Below are 23,838 nucleotides of genomic sequence, written 5' to 3'. Positions count from 1 at the left end.
GTTATATAATTGGCAAGATCAAGAAAGTGGATGTGAACACCATAAAGAACACACATAAAGGACTGTGTGATTTACAACTTACCGTAACAGTGTTAATTCCATTTCAGTAAGGCTATAAACCAAAATATTTATCTGGTTGCGCATCCTGTTGGAAGTTATCTAAGGTGAAAGCACCAGTCTACCAGTAACTCTAGAAAAAGTAGAATTTTTATTTAAAAAAGGAGTTCAAAAACCTAGAACAGTAGACTCACCAAAAAAGAAAAACATTTTTTTGTTTGCAAATCCCCATTCACTCCACAGGTGCATATGGAATCAACTCACCCTTTGTTTCTCTATAAGACTGGGCAAATGGCATTAAAGTAGGACAGGAACGTTAACACATTTGAACTACTCTAGGCCAGGGAGGTTGAGGGAAATTGAAACAAGGTTTTGAACCCCTCCACACAAAAAATACCTCCTCTGTCTTCTAAGCAGAGAACACTGCTGCTGCCTCCATCTGTCACAACCCAACAGAGGTCTCGGGTCACTGAGATTGTTCCTTCAGAAACTTAAAGCATTTTCAATTCAAAGCGTTACTCATTTGGTAAAATTTACAGACATACTAACACTGCTCCTTTTGAGTGGAAGACCAAAACGTACAACTTGTGACAGTGCTGTTCAAAGAGTCAGGTCAGACCCAAAGTGTTCTAATGAACTGACCACAACCCTCAGCACAACTCTCCAGAGCAAGTCCTGGTCAGTCCTGAAAAGGTCTGTGAGCAGTGCTTAGTGTCTCCGAAAGAAGCCGAAGTCTGCTCCCTCCAGGAAGTAGGCTGGAAGCACTCTAAGTAACTGGAGCAATCTTCAGCTGCACTATAATCAAATCACTAAAACTTCAGGGAAGTGACATGGCACCGCAACTTAACTTTTCAAAAGGTGTTTGTTTCTACATGTTTAACAAAGTTAATTTTTATTATACCTGCAGAAGAAAACCTGTCCCTTTCCTCCCTAGAAGTGCTCCAATCCTTTACATCACACTGCACAATACTGCTTTACTACGATACAGAACGAGCACAAGAGCTTTAACTTATTCTTGAGTATCTAAACAATCACTCAGAAACCCACACTGAAGAACAGCTAACAAAAGCAATATTTCACAGTTCCTATTGCAAAGTTCACCTTATTGTTGGTGTCAGTTAATGACATGATCAATTCAGATAAAAATTGAGACTTTGACTTCAGTGTGATGCGCTTGGCCACACTAAATCTGTAAACAGGCTGGTTAAACTCAAACAACTCTGAATATAGTCACTGTATCAGACACTCCCAACAGACATGAACTGAATTAGATATTCTATTTTGGTTTAAGCAATTAGTTGCCCCCCTTTTTTTTTTTTTAATAGGAGGAAGGGAAAAGAAGGCGTGATATCAGTATTATTGTTTCTTCCCAGTGGCTGGTCTACAGAATTTTGGCTCAACTGTAGCTCAGCCTGCTGGATAAAAACCTCTCCAACAGAAACCCAATTCAGAATCACGTATGTTCTGCATGCGATGCAGACACCTTCCTCCTCTTCTCCCCCCACTCAGCTCTTTTTAAGGAGATATGTAAGAAAGAGATCTCACTGTGCAGTTTTAAGTTCAAAACAATGATCTCAGGGCTATTAATAAACCATGGGTGACAGGTCACATTTTTATACTGGTCTCTCCCTCACTGGCTTAAAAATTAAGACACAGATTTAACAAATCATGGCACATACATACTGGCACATGCAGAACCGGACCACAATCCGGGACTTTTTACTCCAATACCATTTCTTCAACAGTGGGCAGATACATGTTCCAGAAGTTCAAGAAGTTAGCTGCATTAATGGATTATTGTCCACCCTAGATTTCTTTCAGGAAGCCATTTAAATTGCAAATACAGAAGTTTAATAGCCCTTGTCAGGATTTTTTTGCATTAACTACTGCATGGAATTGTGAATATTGCCAGATTTTGTTTTAACACCCACTTTCTGTCCATTATTTACTTAGATGACTGAAGCAAGACATCCCGATAAAGTTAAATATGTGGAAAAAAGCATCAGTTCTGAATTTTGTTCCCCTCTGATTTTACTGAATACCTTCTTGTTCCCAGGAAGACACAATGATGTCTAACATTCCTTATATACACAGCACTTATACTGCTTACTAGAATAAGCAGTCCCATCCTTTTCAGTATTTCCATGGAAGTTTTCAGCTATCACAATTTTCACCATTTCCCTGAATCTCTTTGTAATAATCCTTTTTTTTTTTTTTTTTTTTTTAAGACCTGTATGAACACTTACAGATGGATCTACTGATTTATACAATGCAATATAGAATCATAGAATCATTGAGATTGGAAAAGACCTCCAAGATCATCGAGTCCAACCGTCGACCCAACACCACCACCCACTAAACCATGTCCCTAAGTGCCTCATCTACTCATCTTTTAAATACCTCCAGGGATGGGGACTCAACCATTTCCCTGGGCAGCCTGTTCCAATGTTTAACCAAATATGATTTACTCCATTGCTGTTTCTAATATTCTTCCCCATTCCATTTCTTACAATAAAGAAAAATTAGGACTCAAGTATTCATCAATTAAGACAGTCATCTATAGCAATCCTCTCTTCTTTTTATGTAGTGGTTCCAAACTGACTCAAGTTATTTTCCTCCAGCGTGTGCCGCCAAAAGACTAGTGGGAACAAACACTCCTGCTCATTCACCTAGCATAATTGCATCTCCCAAGTTTCTTACAATCACCTCTTGCCTTGACAGTTAGTCAAATTAGTCCACCTTCAATTTCTGCTGCTTTTCTCCTTTATTTCTTTTCCTGAAATTACGGATCTACCACAGGACTATAACTTACCATATGTTAAACTTAGTGGGATGAAAGCTATTTAAAGTTTTATTTACTGTGGCTAGTCAATGGCACAGTTCATCACTTCCTGCGGCCTCTTAAGTTCTCACTTTCCTTTGAGTTAAACCCTAGCATAATCTTCCAGATGTTTTCACATTCTACTTCTGTTTTAATTATGAAGTGATCAGTAAGTCCTTTTTAAAGAGGTCAGCAAAAAGTACAGACTAACTTGTAATTCAATATAACAGTTCCTATTTGTAACGAGTCTGCAGCTCAGCCTCTTTACACTTAAAACTCATGAGAACTCCCAAACACCGTTTCAGCCTAATACTAAACTGCTTGTTCCACCACCTCCAACACTTCACGTTCCAGTAACACCACTTCCTGGTTATCACGACATCAAACCTTCCTTCCCAAGACACCACGTGCTATAAAGGCAGAGGCAAATTAATCGTAGTTTCTCAATAATAACCTAAACTGCTTTCCCTTAGCCTCCAACTATCTACCATAATCTCCAATACAGATTATGCAACACAAAGTGATGAGGTTGAGTCACATGTCAGGGTAGGTGCATACAATCTCAATGTCCAACTATGACTCTAGCCTCAATCTTCAGGAAGTTTTTAGAAGTAGTGTCTCCCTCAAGCCATTCATTGACTTTTCTATCTAATAGCTTCCCCTTTGGGGGATGAGATTTTAGAAAAGATGCATGTAAATACACACACTAATTTACATTCAGAAAGAGAAAAATAACTGCATGAGTTGCATGTGACCACACCTATGGAAAACTGTACAGCAAGTCACATGCAATAATATCAGATTTTGCCACAATATACTGACAGGACTGCAATATGAAATACTGTGTTCACAGACAGTTCAAAGACAGCTGAGTAAACAGGGAAACCATCAAACTGAGAATCACCCCATTAAAACACCAACATACAGATCTTTGTTACAGTTAGAAAGCCTTAAGACAAACAACTGTGGGAAAGTGAATTAAATACTTCAAGATCAACATACACAAATCATTAAATAGATATAGATCATATATATATGACCTAACATACATATAATTAATAACAGACAAATCATTATACACACAAACTATACTGGTCACATCTGTTAAACAATACATGGCACGCTGAAAGTATGTCAACCTTGATTACAGTACTTAAGTAATTTATCTGTCTCCAAGAGGCTATTCTATTCACTCAATGCCCTTACAGTTAGAGGGCAAGCCAACAAAGAATGTCACTCTTCCCTGCTTCTGAATATTGCCTGCTTTGTGCAAAACTCTGAACTGGCAATTAAGATTTGCTTGATAAAATAGGATTTTAAAACAGTATTCTTTGGAAAAGGGACTCTAATAAATTATAAACAATTACATTTATTCTCCAAAGTGATTATTTCTGTTTACAAGTTTCTTTTGTGTATCTTAGTTTCCAAACTTTGGCATGAATTTCCTACTGTGTTTGCCATGGTAACCAAGCAGCCTGAGCCTCTACTTGAAATTCTGTTTAACTGTTTAGTGCTGCATATTGATCAAGATACATTAACATCCTAATGCATTCCAAAGAGTGAAGCAATTCTCATACTGGAGGAATCACCTTATTAACTATTACAAACCTCAAAGGATTTTTGCTGTTGTTTAAGATGGGAGGGTAATGGGGAAAATTCATTGCCGAAGATGTGCATAAATAGCTACGAAATAAAGAGAATGCACTCAGATGTGAGGAATAAGGTATATTCACAATATAAGGAGCTACACTAGAACAGCAGAGAGTCTTCTATTTGACACTATCTTCTCTCCTGTGAATCGAGACTTTGCATTCACAGCAGAAAGGAAAATTTGTTCCAAGAGTGCATTTAAATGAGAAAGTTTCCATACATTAAAGCTTATATCCTGGTGGAAAACCGTTCCGTTCTGGTGCAAGAGGGGCCAGGTAACTGGCTAACTTACTTGAAGTTCTAGGATTAACATCAGCAGGGCAAAGCCAAGCCACAGTTGCTAACTTTTCTTAGTTTCCATTTTGAAGAAAGATCTTTCTTAAAACATTCGGCTTAAATACAGGATCACGAATAAGAAAACATCTGTTTTAAGCACATGGAATCTTTCCTAACTCCCAGAAAACATACCAAATACCTCAGCATACTATAATTTATATAAAAGTAAATAAAGAACAGATTAGGGAAACTTGAAACAAAAAAAGGTTTACTGCTTAGTTTTTTTAGTCTCACTACCCCATATAATAAAAAAAGAAGTAAAGGTTGGCTGGTCACCTCTTTTTATAATAAATTAATGCACCCACTATTACCTGATGTTATTATTCAAGAAAATCTCATCCTTTACTCTGCTCATGGTTAAAGATAGGATGAAATAGTTCTGACCTTCAATGCCTGCTGTATAAATGCAGGCTTACAATACAGAGAGCCACCTCCAAGAAAATCTAAAAACCAAACCAAAACCCCCTGAAGCTTCCTTACAAAACTACTGGGATACTGTTGCCATAAAACATTGCAGATATTATAGAAAGAGCATGCTAAGTCAGCTGTACTTCCATCCTTCCGTTGGACTTTAGTGTCTCCAGCTCCTCAGTATCTTGCACTTCATTTCCTCTTCTGGATCTAAAAGCCAGTAAGGTAGCCTCACTGGGTACCACACAGATAGTTGGATTTGTACCACTATAAATACATTTTCTTCATTCCATTCCTCTGGATCAGCTCTAAGAAGTTTCTGGATTAAATGCTCTGCCTCCTCTTAAAAATCTGTTCTGTACTTCCCATAGAGTCAGTAGCCTATGACACCACACTATTTTCATTATGCAGTTCAACTATTAGCAATAGCTTACAGCAGGGCTAGTCAAAGAGCATGATCCTTCTGAATTGATGGTGAATTTTGCGTGATTGGGATTCATGAGAGATCTGGCAATGTCTCTCATACATCTAGGGAAGGTTTTGTTTATTTATTCTCTCCCTTCTTTCTTCTCTTCCTTTTAGAGCTTTAAGAAGTAGCAATTGCTCTGCTCAGCTAATTAAAATCACACTCTTCTTTCTTCAGTTTTGCATTAGACACCATCTTGTCTTAGTAGCAGGAGTTGAAAATCACCTTCATCAACACAAGCAACTAGAATTTCATACAATATTAAAGCCATCTTTTCAATGCCTTGTACAATGCCACTAAAGACACTTCCTTATTTCTATTGGCAAACCTCATTTGATACATCTTTGAATTGCATTTATCTCCTCCTTCCTTCAACAGCTGTATCACAAGCTGGCTCAGCTTGTAATCAACATTACACCCTGGTTATCATCTTTTCAAAGTTTTATGGCTGAAGCAAAAATTGCCTATGTCTTTTTTGAATGAGGTTTCACTTCAGTTACTGTTCTGATATCAGCTTGTTTCTCCTTATAAAATACTCTGATTATGAACAGTGATGCCTCCCAACTTTGTTATGAGAATTTCACGATCATGTACATGCTCTTACTTCTCTGTCCCAACATTACCAATGAAAATATGAACTGTTTCCAAAAACCCCTGCTGTAAAACCTGAACTTGAAGCTCTCTTCTCAACAGTTGTCACAGTCCCTGTACTCAGTAAAATATGTAAAAAGATATCAAGAACTAAGCATTTTAATTCTCTCCCCATTTCAGAACAGAATGCGTTTAAGGTTCTAGAAGTCCTTCAGTTAAAATATCTGTTATACCAATCTAAAATTGCTAGTTCATACAAGGATGCGAACTTAAGTTATAATTCTCCCTTACTACCAGAGTATTACACTAGAAAGGCTGAGCACCTGAACTTCAAAAGTAAAGCTTTTTATATAACACATTATACACTAACATTTTCCTTCAGCCTACACCGCAGGGAGACAATGTTTTACTTTAAGCAAAACAAACTAACACAGAAGTCTACTACCTCAGAATTTCAAAAGCTAAAACTGAAAGTAACTTGAAGCAGTTGAGAATTCCTCACAGTTCTTCTGGGGTTCTTTTGTTGTTGTGGCCGGGTGTTTTGTTGCTTTGGGTTTTTTTGGGGGGATAGGGGTGAGTAGTGCTCTTGAATGTTTTTCTCTACATAAATACAATAAAGAATAAGCCTTAAGAAAATACCTGCCTGCCACTGGAGTCACAGGCAGCCAAAGGATTTTTAGCAGAAGTTTTCACTGTTAGGAATATGGTGAATTAAAAAGCAACTGATTTCAGAATAGTAGAGAGCAACCAAATATTCACAGGCACTGAATAAAGTTCATGCTGCAACACTCCTTACAGACTGTCACATATTGCATAAAGAATATATCACCTTCTATAAAGCCTGGAATGCACTGAAGCACATATTTTAGACCCTTAATTTTCTCAGTTCCTCAAAAGTGTACTATAACAATTATATCTTTCCTTAACTACACTTCATAATTAAGTTCTACAAGGTTCACTTAAAATTTATGCTTAGTTAACTGTAACTCCTTTCTCAATAGTTACAGTCTAGGAAGTTAACAGATTTATAGCTCTGAAGTAAAAAAGTAATAGTTATCTTTCCGATCTCCTCCTTATTCCTTATCCTCCAGTGGATCCTTTCATTTCCTCCTACAGTCTAGTCACACTGTTGCCTACACTTATAATCAGTCCTTTCTCACCTGTTTTTAATGCTGAATGAGACATAATTCAGATGAGCTGAACAAAGGTAAGATACATATACTAAACGTAAGAAACTAATTAAAATAAGGGAAATAGGTATGTAAATATCAAATGGATTCCAAGTAAAACCACACATTCTGGCACAATTCAGCAACTGTTCTCATTCAGTTCACAGGCTCAGTTGGGATACTTATTAAACACTTAGTAAGTTACTTTCACTGGGAAATGGTTTCAACTGGCTCAGCTCTGTAAGTAAAACTGGTTAGAAAATTATACCTGTTAAAGGTGACACTCATTTAAATTAGAGCTGGCAGGCTGCTTTTAGATGGCCCCCAAAACATGGAACAAACTGGAAACATTGCATGACTTAATGATAGCATCATCTCTGAGTTGTTCATCTCCTCCCCATGCACACACAAAAAAAGTTACCTGACCTGTTGGACTAGTGTTCTAGTCAGTCACACCTTCAAAGCAATTCCTTTCACTTTAGCTTTGAATGTTATTTTTTTCTTCTCTAAAACATTGGTATGCTTTTGTTATGACATGAGAAAATGCACTTTAACAATACATGCACACCTATCAATAGCATCCTTTGAGGTTGACACTATATACAGCTTGCCAGAGACAGGACTGCTGCTTTTGTTTTTTCTTTCAAGTGATCAGACATCCAAAGTATCCTTAAAATACATCACAGAAAATTAACTTCCCTGTTGAAAGGCTAAGGCTGCTGTAGCTTCATCACTGAAGTTGTTCAAATTTCATTTCTTCTAACTTTAAAGAGATCAAAATACAGTAACACTCAAAAGTTGGCTTTACAAGTGTGTTTTATGGCAAAAAAATGCCAACACCTGCAGTCCCTTGACAATACCCTAATCTTTTCCAATTTTAACAGTGAAGCTTAAAGCAGAACATTCCTCTCTTTAAGGGTCTTCTGAAGTATTGAAACAAACAAAATATACAGAGACTTTAAACATACAAAGAACAAATCACCAAAAGCCTGACTGATTCAGGGAATCAGCATTAGGACTAAACTTTATTAATTGATTTACTTGAAATTTGCAAGCTACTATATGATCATTATTATTAAATTAGAGCAAGTTCAGTTTCACATAGACTTGTCAACAGGCAGAAGTTAAGTATAAATTCATACTGCATAACAACATAACCAGTATAGCTTCATTATATGAAATAACATACAGGTAAGTAGTAGTAGGTTGAGTTTCCACCAGCCTACAACCCTGGTATTTATCTTTGAAAGTTTCCCCCATACCCTTTTCAGCACATAAGAGGAAAAGTTATTTCTTTAGGAGCAGGGGTGGGGGGGAAGGCAGCAGCAAAAGAGCTCAGGATTATCCGTTGCTATAACAAAACAATGTTTTAGTCCAACAGTGTAAATTCACTGCTTGTAAGAAAAAATTATCTGTTACAGAAAAGCAGTCTGAATAATTGTACCCTGCATTGCCCTGTTGCTATAGAAACTTATTTCACTACAGCAGTTAATTGTTAATCAATTTATATTTTTTTCATTACAAAGCTCAGTAAGAGTCAAATACAACACAGTAATGTCTGTCCAGCAAGTCAGAATTATGTCTTTTCTGGCTATTGTTGGATTTTGCAAGGCCTACAGGAATGCCGGACATTTTTGATATAGTATTTTTATTAAGCCCATAACTCCACCATGTTGCATCATCTTAGCAAAATATTACTAGAACAAAGCCCTAATTACTTTTGTACTAAAAATAAGATGTAACTGGCTGTTATTCCAAGAGCCCCAGAACAGTCCTACAGAAGTTATAGAATAAATTATATAGAATATATAGAATGAATTATCAACTAAATGTATAACCTATGCTCCAAAACCAGAATGAGGCCCATTGGTTTAGGCTTTTTGTGGTCATATTTAGTAACAGACAGATGAAATAATGTATCTACCTTAACTCTTGTCCTGAAGTTGTTAATTTGCAATGCATCTTCCTTCTGGGGCTGAAGACATTTCATAAGGACCCAACCCAGCTAGGCAAAAAGTGTTACAGAACAAGAATAGGAGCACAGGATACTAGAAAACAAATACCAAGGACCAAATATCAAATCCCTAACACAGATACACTGCAGTGAACTCAGATTTCCCACAATCCCATACGTACAAGGTCTAGGATATCACCTACTCTGCAAACCAAAATCCCACTTCAGAAGTTTTAGAGCAAAAGGCAGAATGTTCCCAATTTCAGCACTAGCTTTCCCCAATAGCTTTATTTTAAGGTAAGCAAAGTATTAAGATACTTTAAGTAATAGTACATGCTGACAGTTTCACTGGTATAGATATTACGTGGGAAAGAAACCCCTTGTGCCTGCTATTAATAATTTTCTTTAAAAATTACCATTAAAAGGCTAAAAGGATTTAAAGTACCAAATGGTCACATAACTGTCTCTTTCCTCAGGCTTTCCTCAAGAGTAGGAGGGAGTGATCAGACTTTCTGTTGTCACCTACTGATCTTCCTGCAGACAGTAGTGCTGGCTACTGAGTAAGCGTCCACATCTTAAGCATTTTGCTAAAGGTCCTAACAGAAGCCTGTATGAGGGCACAGAACTGAACACAGTTAGGCTACTGACAGAACACAGCCCAGCTATTAAATCATCCCTCCCACTGATATGGGCATACTAATACTATGCATGCGAGGGATTTCTGCTGTCAAAAATACCTTTAACCAGCACTGATATCAGCAGACTGTCCAAATCTAAATTCTCCTTTATATCAACTTGCACTGGAAGTGCCACAGCTGCAAGACACCTACTAATCAGAGGTGATACAAAAGAAGAAAGGGCTCCCAAATGACTGAAGAGAAAGCACAGCAAAAGCATTTTCTAGCATCATAAGACTGGACTTCTCCAAGCACTGATCTTACTAGCATTCCCCTTTGCCTGGCTCTCTCTTATGTACAAGCAAAGCCTCTATCAATTTAGGACTAACAAAAAACAATACACAGATCAACCAGATCAATGCCAGCCCAATACTTCTTTGCAAAAGGGGTTACCTATTGCTCAGAGAGAAGAGGGACATGCATGCTGCTACAGTGCAGCACAGAGTTAGAGCAGCTAAGCAAGTTGCCTCTAGACTGCTGCAGTAACTTAATTGACAACAAGCACTTTGTTACTCTAACAATGAGAAGTATGAATCATCTTGAGCATCACTAAAGGCAGCTTCATCTGGGCACCTATTTGAGTTGTTCAGAACAGTTGTTTGCCCCATCTCTCTGATTCAAAAGTGCTAACATGTGCCCATGCTTAACCACCCCGGTTCAGTCTAGTGCCTTTACACAGACATAGAGGCTGCATTTTGGCTAAAACACAGAACTACACTTGACCAGTCACTTCATTGGCACAGAGTTTATTCTGCCAACACTGTTAGAAGGTCGGAAACTTCATCTAGAACAGCATCTTAAAACTTTGCAGGTGTTTGCTAAGTGTACGTGACAGAGACAGTAGTTATTCTGTACAAGGGACCACAGTTTCACTGCTGAAGGCGAGAAAGGCAGGCCATCCCCATGTGTTAAACTGATACGAACAGAAACGGACAGTTTCCCTTTGAGGGGATAGAGCACAAGATCACATTCTGAAGTAACAGCAAGATTTTGCTAGAAGTCACTTGTTGAGATATATAGCTAATGCTGTTAAACAGCGATAATTCCCTAGTCAACCCAAGCATCTTTCTTTTACAAGCTCTACCCTGTATTTCTGAAAGTCTTCTTTGGGGGGAAAAAAACCCCAAACCTCCTCCTAGATCAATATATCACACTGAACAGGTACACTTTTAAAAAAAAAAAAAACAAAAAAAACTTTGGTTATTTATAAGCAATAAAGTAGTAATTTGAACTGACACGTACCGACACATGCAAGATGGGCTATACCTGTAATACAGGTAAGAAATACTGCCTTCTTCAGTATATGCGGTATCAAACTTCAAAAGTGGAATTGCCTAACCATGCAACTATTCCTGCCCTCATAAATTATTTTTTAAAGATAGACCCTCCTGACCCCCTAAGTGCAAACAGGTAGCTATTGATGGTCTCTGGCCCACTCTCCTACTAAAAAGGCTCAAAAAACCCCCAAACAACAAAACAAAACAACCCCCAAAAAACCCAAAGTATAAAGATACTTTCATTTAAAAATAAAGTCTGAAAAATAAATCCAACTGTTTGCTATATAAAGTCTAGTAGGAAAGAAAGGTGGAAATTTGAAAGAAAATGCAGACTAAGCCCCTACCTATAGCTTCACAATACAGTATTAAAATTGATTTTTAGAGCTAGTATTTGCCATTCAGACCACTAAATTATACAAATCCAAACATCTAAACTATAATTTAAATCTTATGAACATGATTTAAAAAAATCACTGCATAACGATTTTTCTGTAATACTGAGGAGAGCAACTAATAGAAAACCAGAAAAATCAAGACAACAACAACAAAAAAAACTTCACAACAACTTCTGCCAAAATTTCATTTCAATAATAGCTTCAAACTTGTATCAGGGTCATGCTCCAATATCCACCCCAAATCTAAAGAAAACTTGCACAAGTTTAGTAGAAGTCTTAGTTACAAGAACTGTGATCAAAAAAAAAAATCCTTAGAAATAAATTGTCACAGTTAAAATACGATGAGACTATGACTTGTAGGATTACATATTTGTTATGGTTACATTTGTAAGTCAGGAATAGAAGACTTCTATTTATGTTACTCAGATTTACTGAGTTATCCTTGTGACTGTGCAGGCTAAAGTGTCCTTAAGGCATCGTTCCAATAGTTTATTTCACCAGACTCTTCGATTTTTAACAGATAGTTTCAATATATATTGGCATCCATTCAGTCTCCTGTTGTCACTGCTCCCCCTTCCTTTAGCTGAAAGGGAGCATTAAAGCCATAAACTGGAGTCCTCTCAAAGTTTTATGTGGTATCACTTTCCTGACAAAATGTATGTAAACTTCCTGTAAGATAATAAGAATTACTTTTTTTTTTTTATTACTAGGAGACTGGGGATAATGAAGTTTGTTCATAACATCCAATGTTTTCTCCCTACTCCAGGGCATTTCTAAGTTCAAGTTCTTGCTTAGACTAGCATTTAGCCTAATATAGCACTTCACATTCTCTAGGTGTACAAAAATTAAGCATTATTAAACCAAGAACTGCTTAGTACAGCCACCTTCCAATCCACACAATTAAAAATGGGGGTGAAAAAGGTATTATTTCTTTGACCGTTACAGCCACATGAGAACCTTATGATTAACTTATGAAATTAAAGACCAGTTACAGTTGGCAAACCAAAACTGAAATCAATTTGCAGAAAGTATCTATTAGAGATCTATCGTTCCATTATGAACAGCTTTACTGAATAATGCAAGAGAAAAATCCCAACGTGAGTTACGACACTGCCACTGGAAAGATTTCAATTGTAGCGGCTAGTGGTCCTGCCCACAAAGACTACAGGGCTACACCTAGTCTACCAACAGTCTGCTAAACAGACGCTGGAACAAGCAAAAGCAGCTGCTTTATTTTAAGTTGCAGGACACGAGAAATGGGAGGTATGTAGATGCTAGAAGATGGACTGCGTATACATTTGGACTTACAAGTGGGGAGAGGTAAGGAAGGAAAAATACTAAATTTCTGAGAAGTACACAACAGATTATTATTACTTTAACTTACAGTATGGCACATTTAATGTTACTGTTTAGTTTCCTTAAGCTTTCTAAGAGGACAATGGCATTATTAGGCACTATTGGCACTAAATGGCACCATTTTCAAATAGTAATTTGTCCAAGTGTGTCAACCCACAGTCATGACAACTGGACAGCAAGTGGCCTTTGGATACATGTCCTTCAAAAGAAAGTATTTCAGATGGTTCCCTTTAGCCAAAGAACTACAATAATACTTCAAACTAGGGCATTAAATCTGATCCTAGAATGTCAAACAGACAATTATGGCTTGCAGTCCTCTCAGAGATGGGTCTAGGCAAGGTTTAAATAGAGTCTGAAACATCTTCAATGTACATTTTAACTATTAACAATTAACTAGTTAACTGTTTTGCAGACTGTCAGATGTCAAAGCATAATGCAAACGCCTTGTAATTTAAGCACATAGCACAACCCTTTTGTAAATATTCTGACAAAGCTGGCCCACAAAACTCACTACAGACACAGAAGTGTTTGTTACAAATAACCGTTATTTACATCTGTGAGGCATTATGACTAAAATTTTGTCAGTCTGCAAAGAATAAGTGCCACAATTAATGGTTTTACACTAATTTAAATTCCCCCAACTGAAGTCATGTATGTGCAATATTACTGCAAATGCATTTCAATACAAAACAAAAAACAAATTATACCTGCGGCGGCAAAAAAACCCCAACCAACCACACACACACACACAAATTCACTGCCTATAAAACACTGCATACCAGTTTCGGGGTTTGGCCAGTGTAGTCTAGTGTTCACTCTCAAACATGCCAGCCAAACAGGCAGCCATAGATAAATGAATATTACCTCGAAGAGCAATCCTTCAGAGGATATACTGCAATAGCTTACTGAAGTCAAACAGTTGTGATATAGGCTTGAAGCACAGACTAGGAGAGGTAAAAGCACTACAGACTAATGCCACTATCTACAACTCGGAAGTAGCCCCCAGATAATAATCATCTTGCAAGCTCCATCAAGTGCAGATATTTCATTCTCTTCCATGGCAACAAACATTTAACACTGCAACAGTGTCATTTTAAAACAGCCTTTTAGTCTTTAGATTTCCTCTTACTTGAGCCAGTCCTAGTTGTTCTATGTAAGCTTCATGACAGAGTTAAACACTTAAATCTACTTATGCTCCTGTAATCTACATTAGCTCTTCTCTATTTCCTTCAGAAGTGTCATTGAAAGAAAGGGATTACCAAAAAAACCCACCCTTCAGAAAACTCTACAGGAGCATTTTGTGACATGTCTTGGCAGTGCTTAGTACAGCCCAGCTAGAATTAAGAAAGAAAACATCTATCTATATCATAAAACTCGAGCTGGTAAGTATATCCATCCATTAAACACTTGAAACAAATTTCCAAGACACTTTCAAATACCTTCACAAGCACAGATCAACAGGTAAAGTACTACTGATCTAGCCACAATATCTCTACAAGACTGGCAAATCCAGTCCCAACATAACAAATATTATCTACAAGATAGAGAAGAAAAAACTCAGCAAGAAATTAAGGGATTTCTTGAAAAAAATAAATCTACAACACCCTTTCGAAGAGGGACACCACACCTGAAAAATGTGGACTACGCAAATTCCTCCAGCACAGAAAAAGAATATCATCCCAGTTGCAGAATGGCACCAGATACCTTTGAGAGAAGTTCTGCTGTCTTTACTGTGGTACTTCCATTAGCCACCTTTGCCTGTCAACTCTTTGATAATAAGAGTGATGTTTGATTCTGGTATAAATACATATTTAAATGCAGAACACTTTATAGTAGAATTCGACAGTCATAGTAGTAAACCTTTCTTTGATATCAAAACCACTGAAACAAAACAGACTGTAAGCGCCTAGACAAAGGGGAAAAAAGCATACAAGGTAAACTTGCCAAAAGCAAGCACCAAACGAATCTAATTGTCTTCTGAAAAAATAACTGGACTAGAAAAAAAGGTCAGCAGCAAATGCAACACGTGGTTTTTAAGTTCTATGAGATACTTTTGTTAATGGATGAGAGTAGTCAAACTTATGAATGACATCAAGATCGGAAGGATTATCAAAGCACGGATAAAAATGGAGAGAAAGCAGCAATATGATAAGAAACAATCCAAGTGGGTCAACACTATGAGCAGGATTTAAAAATGTCAACATTATTCAGTACATTAGCGAGAATATTAGAAGACACACACAGCAGGCAGTAATTCTCCCTTACTCTGCACTGAAGTCACGGTGGAAGTACTGCATCTAGTTTAAGTACCACAAATACAAGCTAATAGAAGCCAATATAGAGGAGAGCAATCAAACATTTGGAACTCAAGATCTGAGAAGAAAGGTTAAAAGAACTAGATTTATTTACCTTAGGAAAAATGAGAGGACAACCAACAAGTTTTCAAATATGTGGAAGCCAAAGGCAATAGTCAACTGTTTTCTATGTCCACAGTAAATAACAGCATTCAGCCTGGTTTTTTTTTTTCCTTGAACAAGAAGTTTGGTTAGATACTGGGGGGGGGGGTGGGCAGCAGGCAGGGAAGGAAGAAAACTAAGCACCAAAACAAGTTATTTAGGGGGGCTGTGGAATTCTTGTTATTGCAACTTTAAGAATTGGTCACAAAGATGTAGGTATACTTCACACTGCTTCAGAGCAAGTGCATCTTCAAAGATCTTTACAAATCTCAGCATTTTTATAGCTCATATATGTTATTAAAACGTACATCTTTTTCAGAGGTCTGCACAGCTTAGCGATCTCTAAATATACAGTAATATAAACTCACCTTCCCACCACATCTTGAGAAAATTTGCTGGTTTTCTCCACAGATTCCAGCTTCCAGTACAGAATTGTCTCGCACTACTCTTCCCAGAGCAATATATTAAGCACAGTGACAAATGCCACCCATTATCATTCTGTCGTTGAGACAAGATCCTAGATGAACAGCCTACAGAATGAAAGTCACCACACCAAGGATAACAGTTCTCAAGTGGACAAAGACTCCAGTATCAAGCTAGACATAAAAAAAAAGGTAATTTAGAAAACTGCAAAGGAAGGAATCCTACATGTCATCAGTATTTTTACTGATAACCAGGAACTGCCAGTATGCTAACTCTTAATAAAAGAAGTTGAGATATGAGATTACTTTCATCTTAGTACAAATATAATTATTTCTAACTTTACAGGGAGCACGTGGCTTAGAGATAGTCAACAGATTCTGCCCTCCATGCCTCCGCCAACCTGAGCTTACCACCTACATATGTTTCTACTCCAATATCATTACAACATACTATAATATTCTATAGTTATTGACAGACTGCTGCTTTAGGTAGCTGCAGAAAAAAGTAGAACTGAAGACAAAGCCTCTTTTCATGAGAAAGAGGTTCCAAAAAAATGAAACAACCAATGTTAGGGAAGTCTGCCACACGTTAAGACAGACAATGGGTAGTCAGAATTTAAATACAATGCAAAAAGCTTAACATAATGTAATAAACTAAACTACACATTCAAATTTCATAACTTCCCAATATGTTACATAAAAACTAAGACTGTGTAACTTGTGATACTATTGCTAAATGTACCTGTATATGACTGTATTGCAGTGACAGTTGCAGACTAACTTGCCCAGAAACCTTTACAAAATACAGAGAATACATTCATTATCATACACACAATTTTTTAAAGGAAAATGCACTAGCTTCCTAGTAGAAAGGGAAACAAATTTGATAGCTAATGTCAGCAACAATCTAGAAAGCCTTGTTTTGTCAGTCATTCCTAAGGCAAGGAAGATGAGATAGTGCTCTCCTTTTCAAGACTAATGAATCAACTAATAAATCATTTTGCAAAGCTAGCCACAAGCCATATTAAAGTACCCCAAGACTGTCTCATAAGCAAGAATCAAGTAACAGCCCTCACTCCTGATTTGGGGCTGCAGGAAAAGGCAACCCATCCAAAGCATTAATGCATCACAGTTTGAGCAATAACTTTTGAATTATTACCTTATAACCCTACTCCATGAAGCAGCAAACCCCTAAAATAATAGAAAAGGCTTCCTGTAACACCTATAACTTGCTTAATCAAAATTAAGTCAACAATCCCCCAAGGACAGATCATTCTGAATCTGACTTAAGGCTGAAGTTTTATTCAGGTGAGACCTCGTAAGGCAGCGGATCCAATCTGACAGCCCAGGCCATTGAAGGGGGTAGCTTTGCTCCTTCCCCACCCTCCAACCCTTTCTTTGCTCTCATTGTGCCTGCTAATATCTGACCCCAAGATGAGACAGTTCAACTCACCAAATCAAGAGAAAATCTGCCCAGAAAAAACAGCAAGTATTTTGCTGCTGGTTTAGCAAGCTGAACTAGCTCAACGAGAAGTTGAGCCCTGCCAAAGACAGCAAGGAGATAGGAGCGCACTGCCAAGAGGACACTATACTGCTATACCATCATTTTCAGCTGCCACTAGATCAGTTGAGTTCATGAAAATTTACTCCTTCTGTTTAACAAGAGATCACTGTACACACCTAACCTTAAAGCCAAAGTTACGGAGGACTGAAAGGGAAAACCCATTGACACTCAGTACAGTTGAGTATAATTATATACTTACACAAGTAAAGCAACCACATCTCATTCCATCACAGTTTAACTTCTCCTGACTAAACTATAGGTTCATTTCTTTTTTCAGTGGATCCAAATCAGAAAGCAGCAGTTTTCTGGAAGCCTGCATTGCCTTATTAACACAAAGAGAGCTGCATAAATTTATTATAAAAACAACAATGCACTGGCTCATAATTGATGTGCTTTCTATGACATGGAGAACATGGTAACATGTTTCATGGTAGTGGTAAAGTTTAGTGGTAACACGGAAACATGAAACAGTAAAAACTCAGCTTCCTTTTTAAAGAGGCAAAGAACCAAGTTGAGAGAAAATACGTTTTTCCTTCAAAAAGTCTCTAAAGGCAGCTTGAAATGCTGCCCAAAACTCTCTCGTCCCTCTACCAAACTATTATAATTGTCTATTAGTACCCCAATCTCCACACCACTGTCCTGGACACTAGATGTAACTTTTCATCCATATTTCTTGGAAGAAGGATTAAGGTTAAAGAAACATCCCTGGAAACATTTTTTCTTTATATAGGTTAAATATCTTAAACAGAACACATACATTAGCAGTCTATTTAAAAAGATGACTTACAAACTAGATGTAGCAGATGCAATGTATTCAGGATTTAAGGGAAACTAAAAGAAGAAAGCTTAGCATCATTGATTTCAAGAAATATCCTTTCAAGGGGTATCTTTGACTCAATATTACATTATTTATTCTTAAGTGTCATTCATGGCTTAAGTGTGACTCTTACTTGATGTGTACTGATCTGTAATGGATTACCGATGCAAGAATTATCTCAGTATCTAACAGACACTGTTACTTAAAATAAAATCCTGGTGGTTCTTTCACTCATTTTGGTAAAAATATAGCATTTTCTTAGCAAGAAAAGAAGCAGACCTTAAGATAAAAAAAAAGACAAAATCATAGCTACCTGATATATAGATACAGCACAGCTTCACTAAATTCAACTCATACTCTAATATTCTAGTATGACTTAGCCAAAATGAAAATTATAGTCTTAAAGTAATTAGGGAAATTTTTTTTAAAGGGATACTTAGATAATTATGAACTAACAGATAAAATTGAAGTTATTAGCATCTGTATTATGCAGAGGATCACAAATAGGTTGGTCTTCAACAAAGTCCCTCTCCCCCTCCTGCCCCCAAGAACAGGAAGGCGTCCAGAGTTTGACAGTTCGTCCAGTTTAAGGCAGAATTACATACTGTCAATGTAGGTAACAATAGCTCTCTCCCTTTTACAATAGCCACAAGATATAACTTTTGATTCTGAAAAGCTCAAATAATCAGTTGAAAGACTGCCAGCCTGTTCTTATGTCAACTTTGTACATAGACAAAACAATGATTTCCAATTTAAGAGTTTCAAAATAAATTCCAAAGAAGCAAGTGTTACAAGTTTAAGAAAGACCATCTTCCCATTCTCATTTAAAACATTTTCCTTAAGTGTGTTTCAATCTATTTCAGCTCTTTCTCTAGGTTCACTTTACTAAAGTTAATGTATTATATAGAATATACAGTGTATTTTAAATTGTTAACACTGTAAAAGGTCATTGAAATGAATTCTGCTCTAACGATGTGTATGTTTTACACAAAGAAAAAAAAAAGTATTTAACCCCATAACAGGTATGCCTCAAAGCTTACTAGTTAACAATCTGACAAACTAAAATTTTCTCAGTTACTGTGTATCACACCAGCAGCTTTTAGCATCTAAAAAAAAAAATTAAAATAGCTCAAAGCGAATTTTATAATTTGAAGAAGTTATTCAGTTCGCTATTTTCAATGAATTTGCAGGCTTTAGATTTTTATTTTTCAGAAGTGTGGCAAGAGATGACTAAGACAACTTGCAAGAATCATGTGTAGCATTACTAAACTACATAAAGGCCTGCTTTGTAGTCTAAGTGAGAGAACTCTGCAGTTACTTTGTATGGAAAAAACGAACATAAGATATCAGAATCCAAACATAGTAATCATTCAGGATACAGATTTTCAGAGTCATTGCCACCCACAATACCTTGTAAATAGTAAAGATAGCAACTGCTTATAAATAGCAAATACTGTCTGATATACTCATCGCATACTTAAAGAAACTATTGTCCAAGCATTATTTAAAACATAACCAGATTATTAAAATTCATTAAAGGGTGAAACTAAAATCCATATGCACACTCTTCCATATAATTATACAGGACATATCAGATCTGTTAAGTCACAGTCAACAGATAACCACGTAGGCTTTATTCTCCAGTTGGTGCTTACACTGTATACAGAGGAGGAGTGATATGGGCACTAGCTTAGGACATAGTAGATTCAGGTATAATTCCTTGCTCATCTACAAGCTTCCTGCACAGCCTTGCATACGTCACTAGTTCTCTGTGCCTTCATCCCATGTTGAATAGTGGGCTGAAAGCAAGAAGATTTCAAGGTACTCACATTACAGCAGCTGAGTCCCCAATATGCAAGATAACGAACACCCACTTTTTGAAACGTAAAACAGAACGCTGACAATCATTATATCTGTGTTTACATATATTAGCAGTGACACACGTTCACTCAGCATGACAAATTCTGAATCCTCTAAACCCCATAAAATCGAGGACCTTCAGAAACAACAAGCAGAAAGGGATGGTTCATAAATATGGTGACCTGAGAGATCAAATGCATGCACTGTTAGTCCTACATCAAATAAAGACAGGTAAGGAGTCTCTCTCAAGTGCATCAATGGTTCTTTCCTGCAAAGGCAACTTTCTCTGTGTTAATTATTTGACATTTAAAACTCAGCTCATTGCACTGCTCCCATTTAGAAGCAATTCTAAAATCAGTCCACACTCCAAAGTCACGATAAAGGCCTAAAACTACAGCGAATACTGTAGCCATTCAGTCAAAGCTAGAAAGATCCTGGAAGCAGGAATCTGACACCACCATAATCACGCCAGGCATTAGTGTCCAGCAAACTCAGGCCTGAAGCAGCAGGTGAAGGAGGCCCAGGGTTGTCTTGCCAATGAAAAGCCAACCCTCATTCCTGCATGCCAAGGAGAGCCCAAGCAATCGCATCCCTCCAGAGGGTCCGCACATACGCATCTACCGTTGGTGACACCGTATTTGATGTAGCCCACTAGTACTGAGCCAGCAACGGTCCCCTCACACAGCCCTCCAGCCCAGGCCTACGCTCCCCCTCCCCTAACCGCTACCCCACAGGCCAGTTAATCGAGAGAGCGACTGAAGTCCCAGCCCCAATCGAGAAGCTGCCAGCCCCAAGGCCGCCGCGGGCAGGCCGAAGGAGAGGCGGCCCGGCGGGGCGGCCTCTGCCCCCCGCCCACGGCGCAGCCCCCCGCGGCGGGGCTCCCACACCCCACTGGCAGCCGGCGGACCCTCGGTGGGCGGCCGGCGCGGAGCCCCAGCCACTCCCCCCCAGCCCAGCGGCCGAGCCCCGGTACCTTGCGGACCCCCTTGTAGATGTAGAAGTAGAGCTCCCGGCCCACATTGAAGCAGAGCCGGTCCCCGTTGCCGCTCTGGTCGTTGACGTTGACGAAGGAAACGCGGACTGGGTTGGAGCCCTGCGAGTTGAAGGGCACCCGGTTAGGCCGGCTGTACTCCGAGTGGCTCAGCAGCTTGTACAGCCCCTCCCGGGTGGTGAACTGGGTCTTAATCTCGTTCATCTCCTTCCCTCCTCCCTCCGCCGCCATCTTGGAAAGGAGCATTCATCCTGCCCCAGTGCCCGGATGTAGCGCCACTGCGCAACCGCCGCCGCCGCCGGCGCTCGCGCGGCCCTGCGCGGAGGCGGCCACGCAAACGGCGTAAGGGGGAGGAGCGGCGGCGCCTGTTTACTGCGCGTCTGCGCACGCGCCGAGCTGCCTGCCCTTGGGTGGGCCCTCGCGGCGAAGGGAAGGGGCGGGGCCTGCGAGGTGGGGGGCGGGGCGCCGGGGGGGGCGGTGGCCGCCCGCCGGGGGGGGGGGGGGGGTATCGCTTAAGATGGCGGCGGAGTGCAGGGGGCAACGCTGCAGGGCGGGTGCCGTAGGGGACGGGGAGAGAAGGGGGTCGGGCTCCGGCTGGTGGGTGTGAGGAGAGGCTTTTCGGGCCCACAGGGACCCGTCGCCTCAGTATGCGGACGCCTGCCCCTGGCAGCGCGTGGGGTGAGATGGTAACTGCCACCGCCTGCGGTGCCGAATTGGAGTCGGGGAGGTGTCGGTGTGCGCTGGGGCAGCGCCGTTTTGTAGGGCTGATGGCTCCCGCGTGAGAGCCTCCGCCACGGGGCAGCCAAAATGGGGTGCCACCACCCTGGCTACGTTCATAGGCTCGTTTGCCTTGGCCCTGGCCAGCTTTGTCCACAGGTTACTGCCAGCACATGTGCCAGCTCCTGAAAGCCTGGTCAGGTGGGCTTGCTAAACCCTGCTGGGAGAGTCCCATGGGTAAGTCAGTTAAGAGACAGCAAATACAAGTGTGCAGCTCTACTTTGACGCTTCATGTCAAGGTCACACTGCCCCTGAAGGAGACGGTGCCACCATCCTTCCAGCTCTGCACCAGCCTCTGAACTGCCAGCTGCATGCAGAGCCAGGCTGGGAGCTGACCTGAAATGTTAACCTGAAAAACTGGTTGTCAGATAACTCACTTCATTGTTCTGATCATCATGCAACTATACAACCAGCTGTGTTGCACAGTGAACCAGATCAATGTCAGAAGGACGTAGCGTAGAGTTGGAAAGGATTGTTTTCACTGGGCAGGGTCTTTTGGCAGCAGTTTCAGCTTGAAGAGTTTGGAACTATAGCCTCATGATTGACTCAAGCTAATCTAAGACTGATCTCCAACTGTAAAAAAGGGCTTTGACCTCGCCTCTATCTTCAAGTATATATTTCCATTACCTCCCTTGCATCAGTTCTAGTAATCATGCAACCAAAGGGTGAGTCAGATCCACTTGAAAACTAACACACACAAAGAAATGACAGGTTCTCAGATAAGCAAACTTTTGATCAGCAAGCAGGCTGATCCAACTCATCACAGAATTGCTACAGCCAAAATAAGGAAGGAGTTGGGAATGCGCAACTAGGGGAAGATTAGTAACACAGTTAGATCATCTTATATTAACAATAAAAAATACACTTTCAAGGTATAGTTTCATGTTGCAGCTGTGTTGCTCTAATGTGGCTGCTACCAAAGGGTTGTCCTGCTCTCTTCTTTCTTGACTGTGACTATCTGCTGCTGCTACTTCCTTCCCCAGCAGCAGTGCTCATCTGACCTCATGATGAGCCATTTCTAAAAGATAAATGGATAGAGAATTAAACTCCCTGCAAATGTGAAATGAATAGGGTTAAATGAAAAACACTATGTAAGGGAGGGGACAGGAATGCACAGCAGAGCTGGAGGGAAGCAGGATCTCCCTTTCTTTCCACTAGATCAGGTCAACCGCAGAAGTCCACTCAGACTCCAGGGGGTTAAAGGGATTTAGTTTCAAATCGATTTAGTTCAAAGCGATTTAGTTTGCAGCTAAATACTATCTTGCTGCTCACCATCAAAATATTAGTATAAGGTAGCTGAGAGACATGAAACAGCCGAAAGATCTCCAGGTTAATTCATGCAGAATAGAGTATGTATCTGAGTGAATATCTGGACAAGTACAGGTAATCAAACTTCCAAAAGGCCAGATACTGAAGCCTTGCTTGAAATTCTTAAGATAAAGCCAATCAATAATGACCAATAGATCTTGTCAGCTTGTCAGCCAGCCCTGCCAGATGGTATTGATGACCTCCTAAAAGCACATAAAGTAGGTGAGCAGACCTGCAATTGTTTTAAGAATCTTCTCAAGAGTGGTTCTTTCATGTGGAAATTTCATGAATGGACTTCCAGAGAGACGGTCAGAATGTTTTCAGTCACCAAAGGAAGAGCAGGAAATGCAAGGATCTCTAAATAATAATAATATTCAAAACAGACAAGGATTTAACAAAAAAAAAAAACCAAAACCCCCCAGTGTTGCTGCAAGCAGGCATATTCAGTATGTCTTATTCATTACACACTGACAACATTGGATA

General features: G+C 39.3%; 1 protein-coding gene across 2 annotated transcripts in view; it reads right to left on the bottom strand.

The window, feature by feature from the left end:
• Window positions 1-21,522, bottom strand: part of WDR20 (WD repeat domain 20) — a 48,197-nt gene extending 26,675 nt beyond the window's left edge. For both annotated transcript variants that reach the window (XM_076345477.1, XM_076345474.1), the window contains exon 1: window positions 21,253-21,522. In XM_076345477.1, the coding sequence (XP_076201592.1) occupies window positions 21,253-21,516 (264 nt within the window). In that variant the 5' untranslated portion in view covers window positions 21,517-21,522. The remainder of the gene's footprint in view (window positions 1-21,252) is intronic.
• Between the last annotated feature and the right edge of the window lie 2,316 nt (window positions 21,523-23,838).

The sequence above is a fragment of the Aptenodytes patagonicus genome, chromosome 7 (assembly GCF_965638725.1).
Source record: "Aptenodytes patagonicus chromosome 7, bAptPat1.pri.cur, whole genome shotgun sequence".
NCBI classification, from domain to species: Eukaryota; Metazoa; Chordata; class Aves; order Sphenisciformes; family Spheniscidae; genus Aptenodytes; species Aptenodytes patagonicus.
The sequence above is the reverse complement of the archived record's forward strand: the minus strand, read 5'-3'. Positions and strand labels throughout refer to the sequence as shown.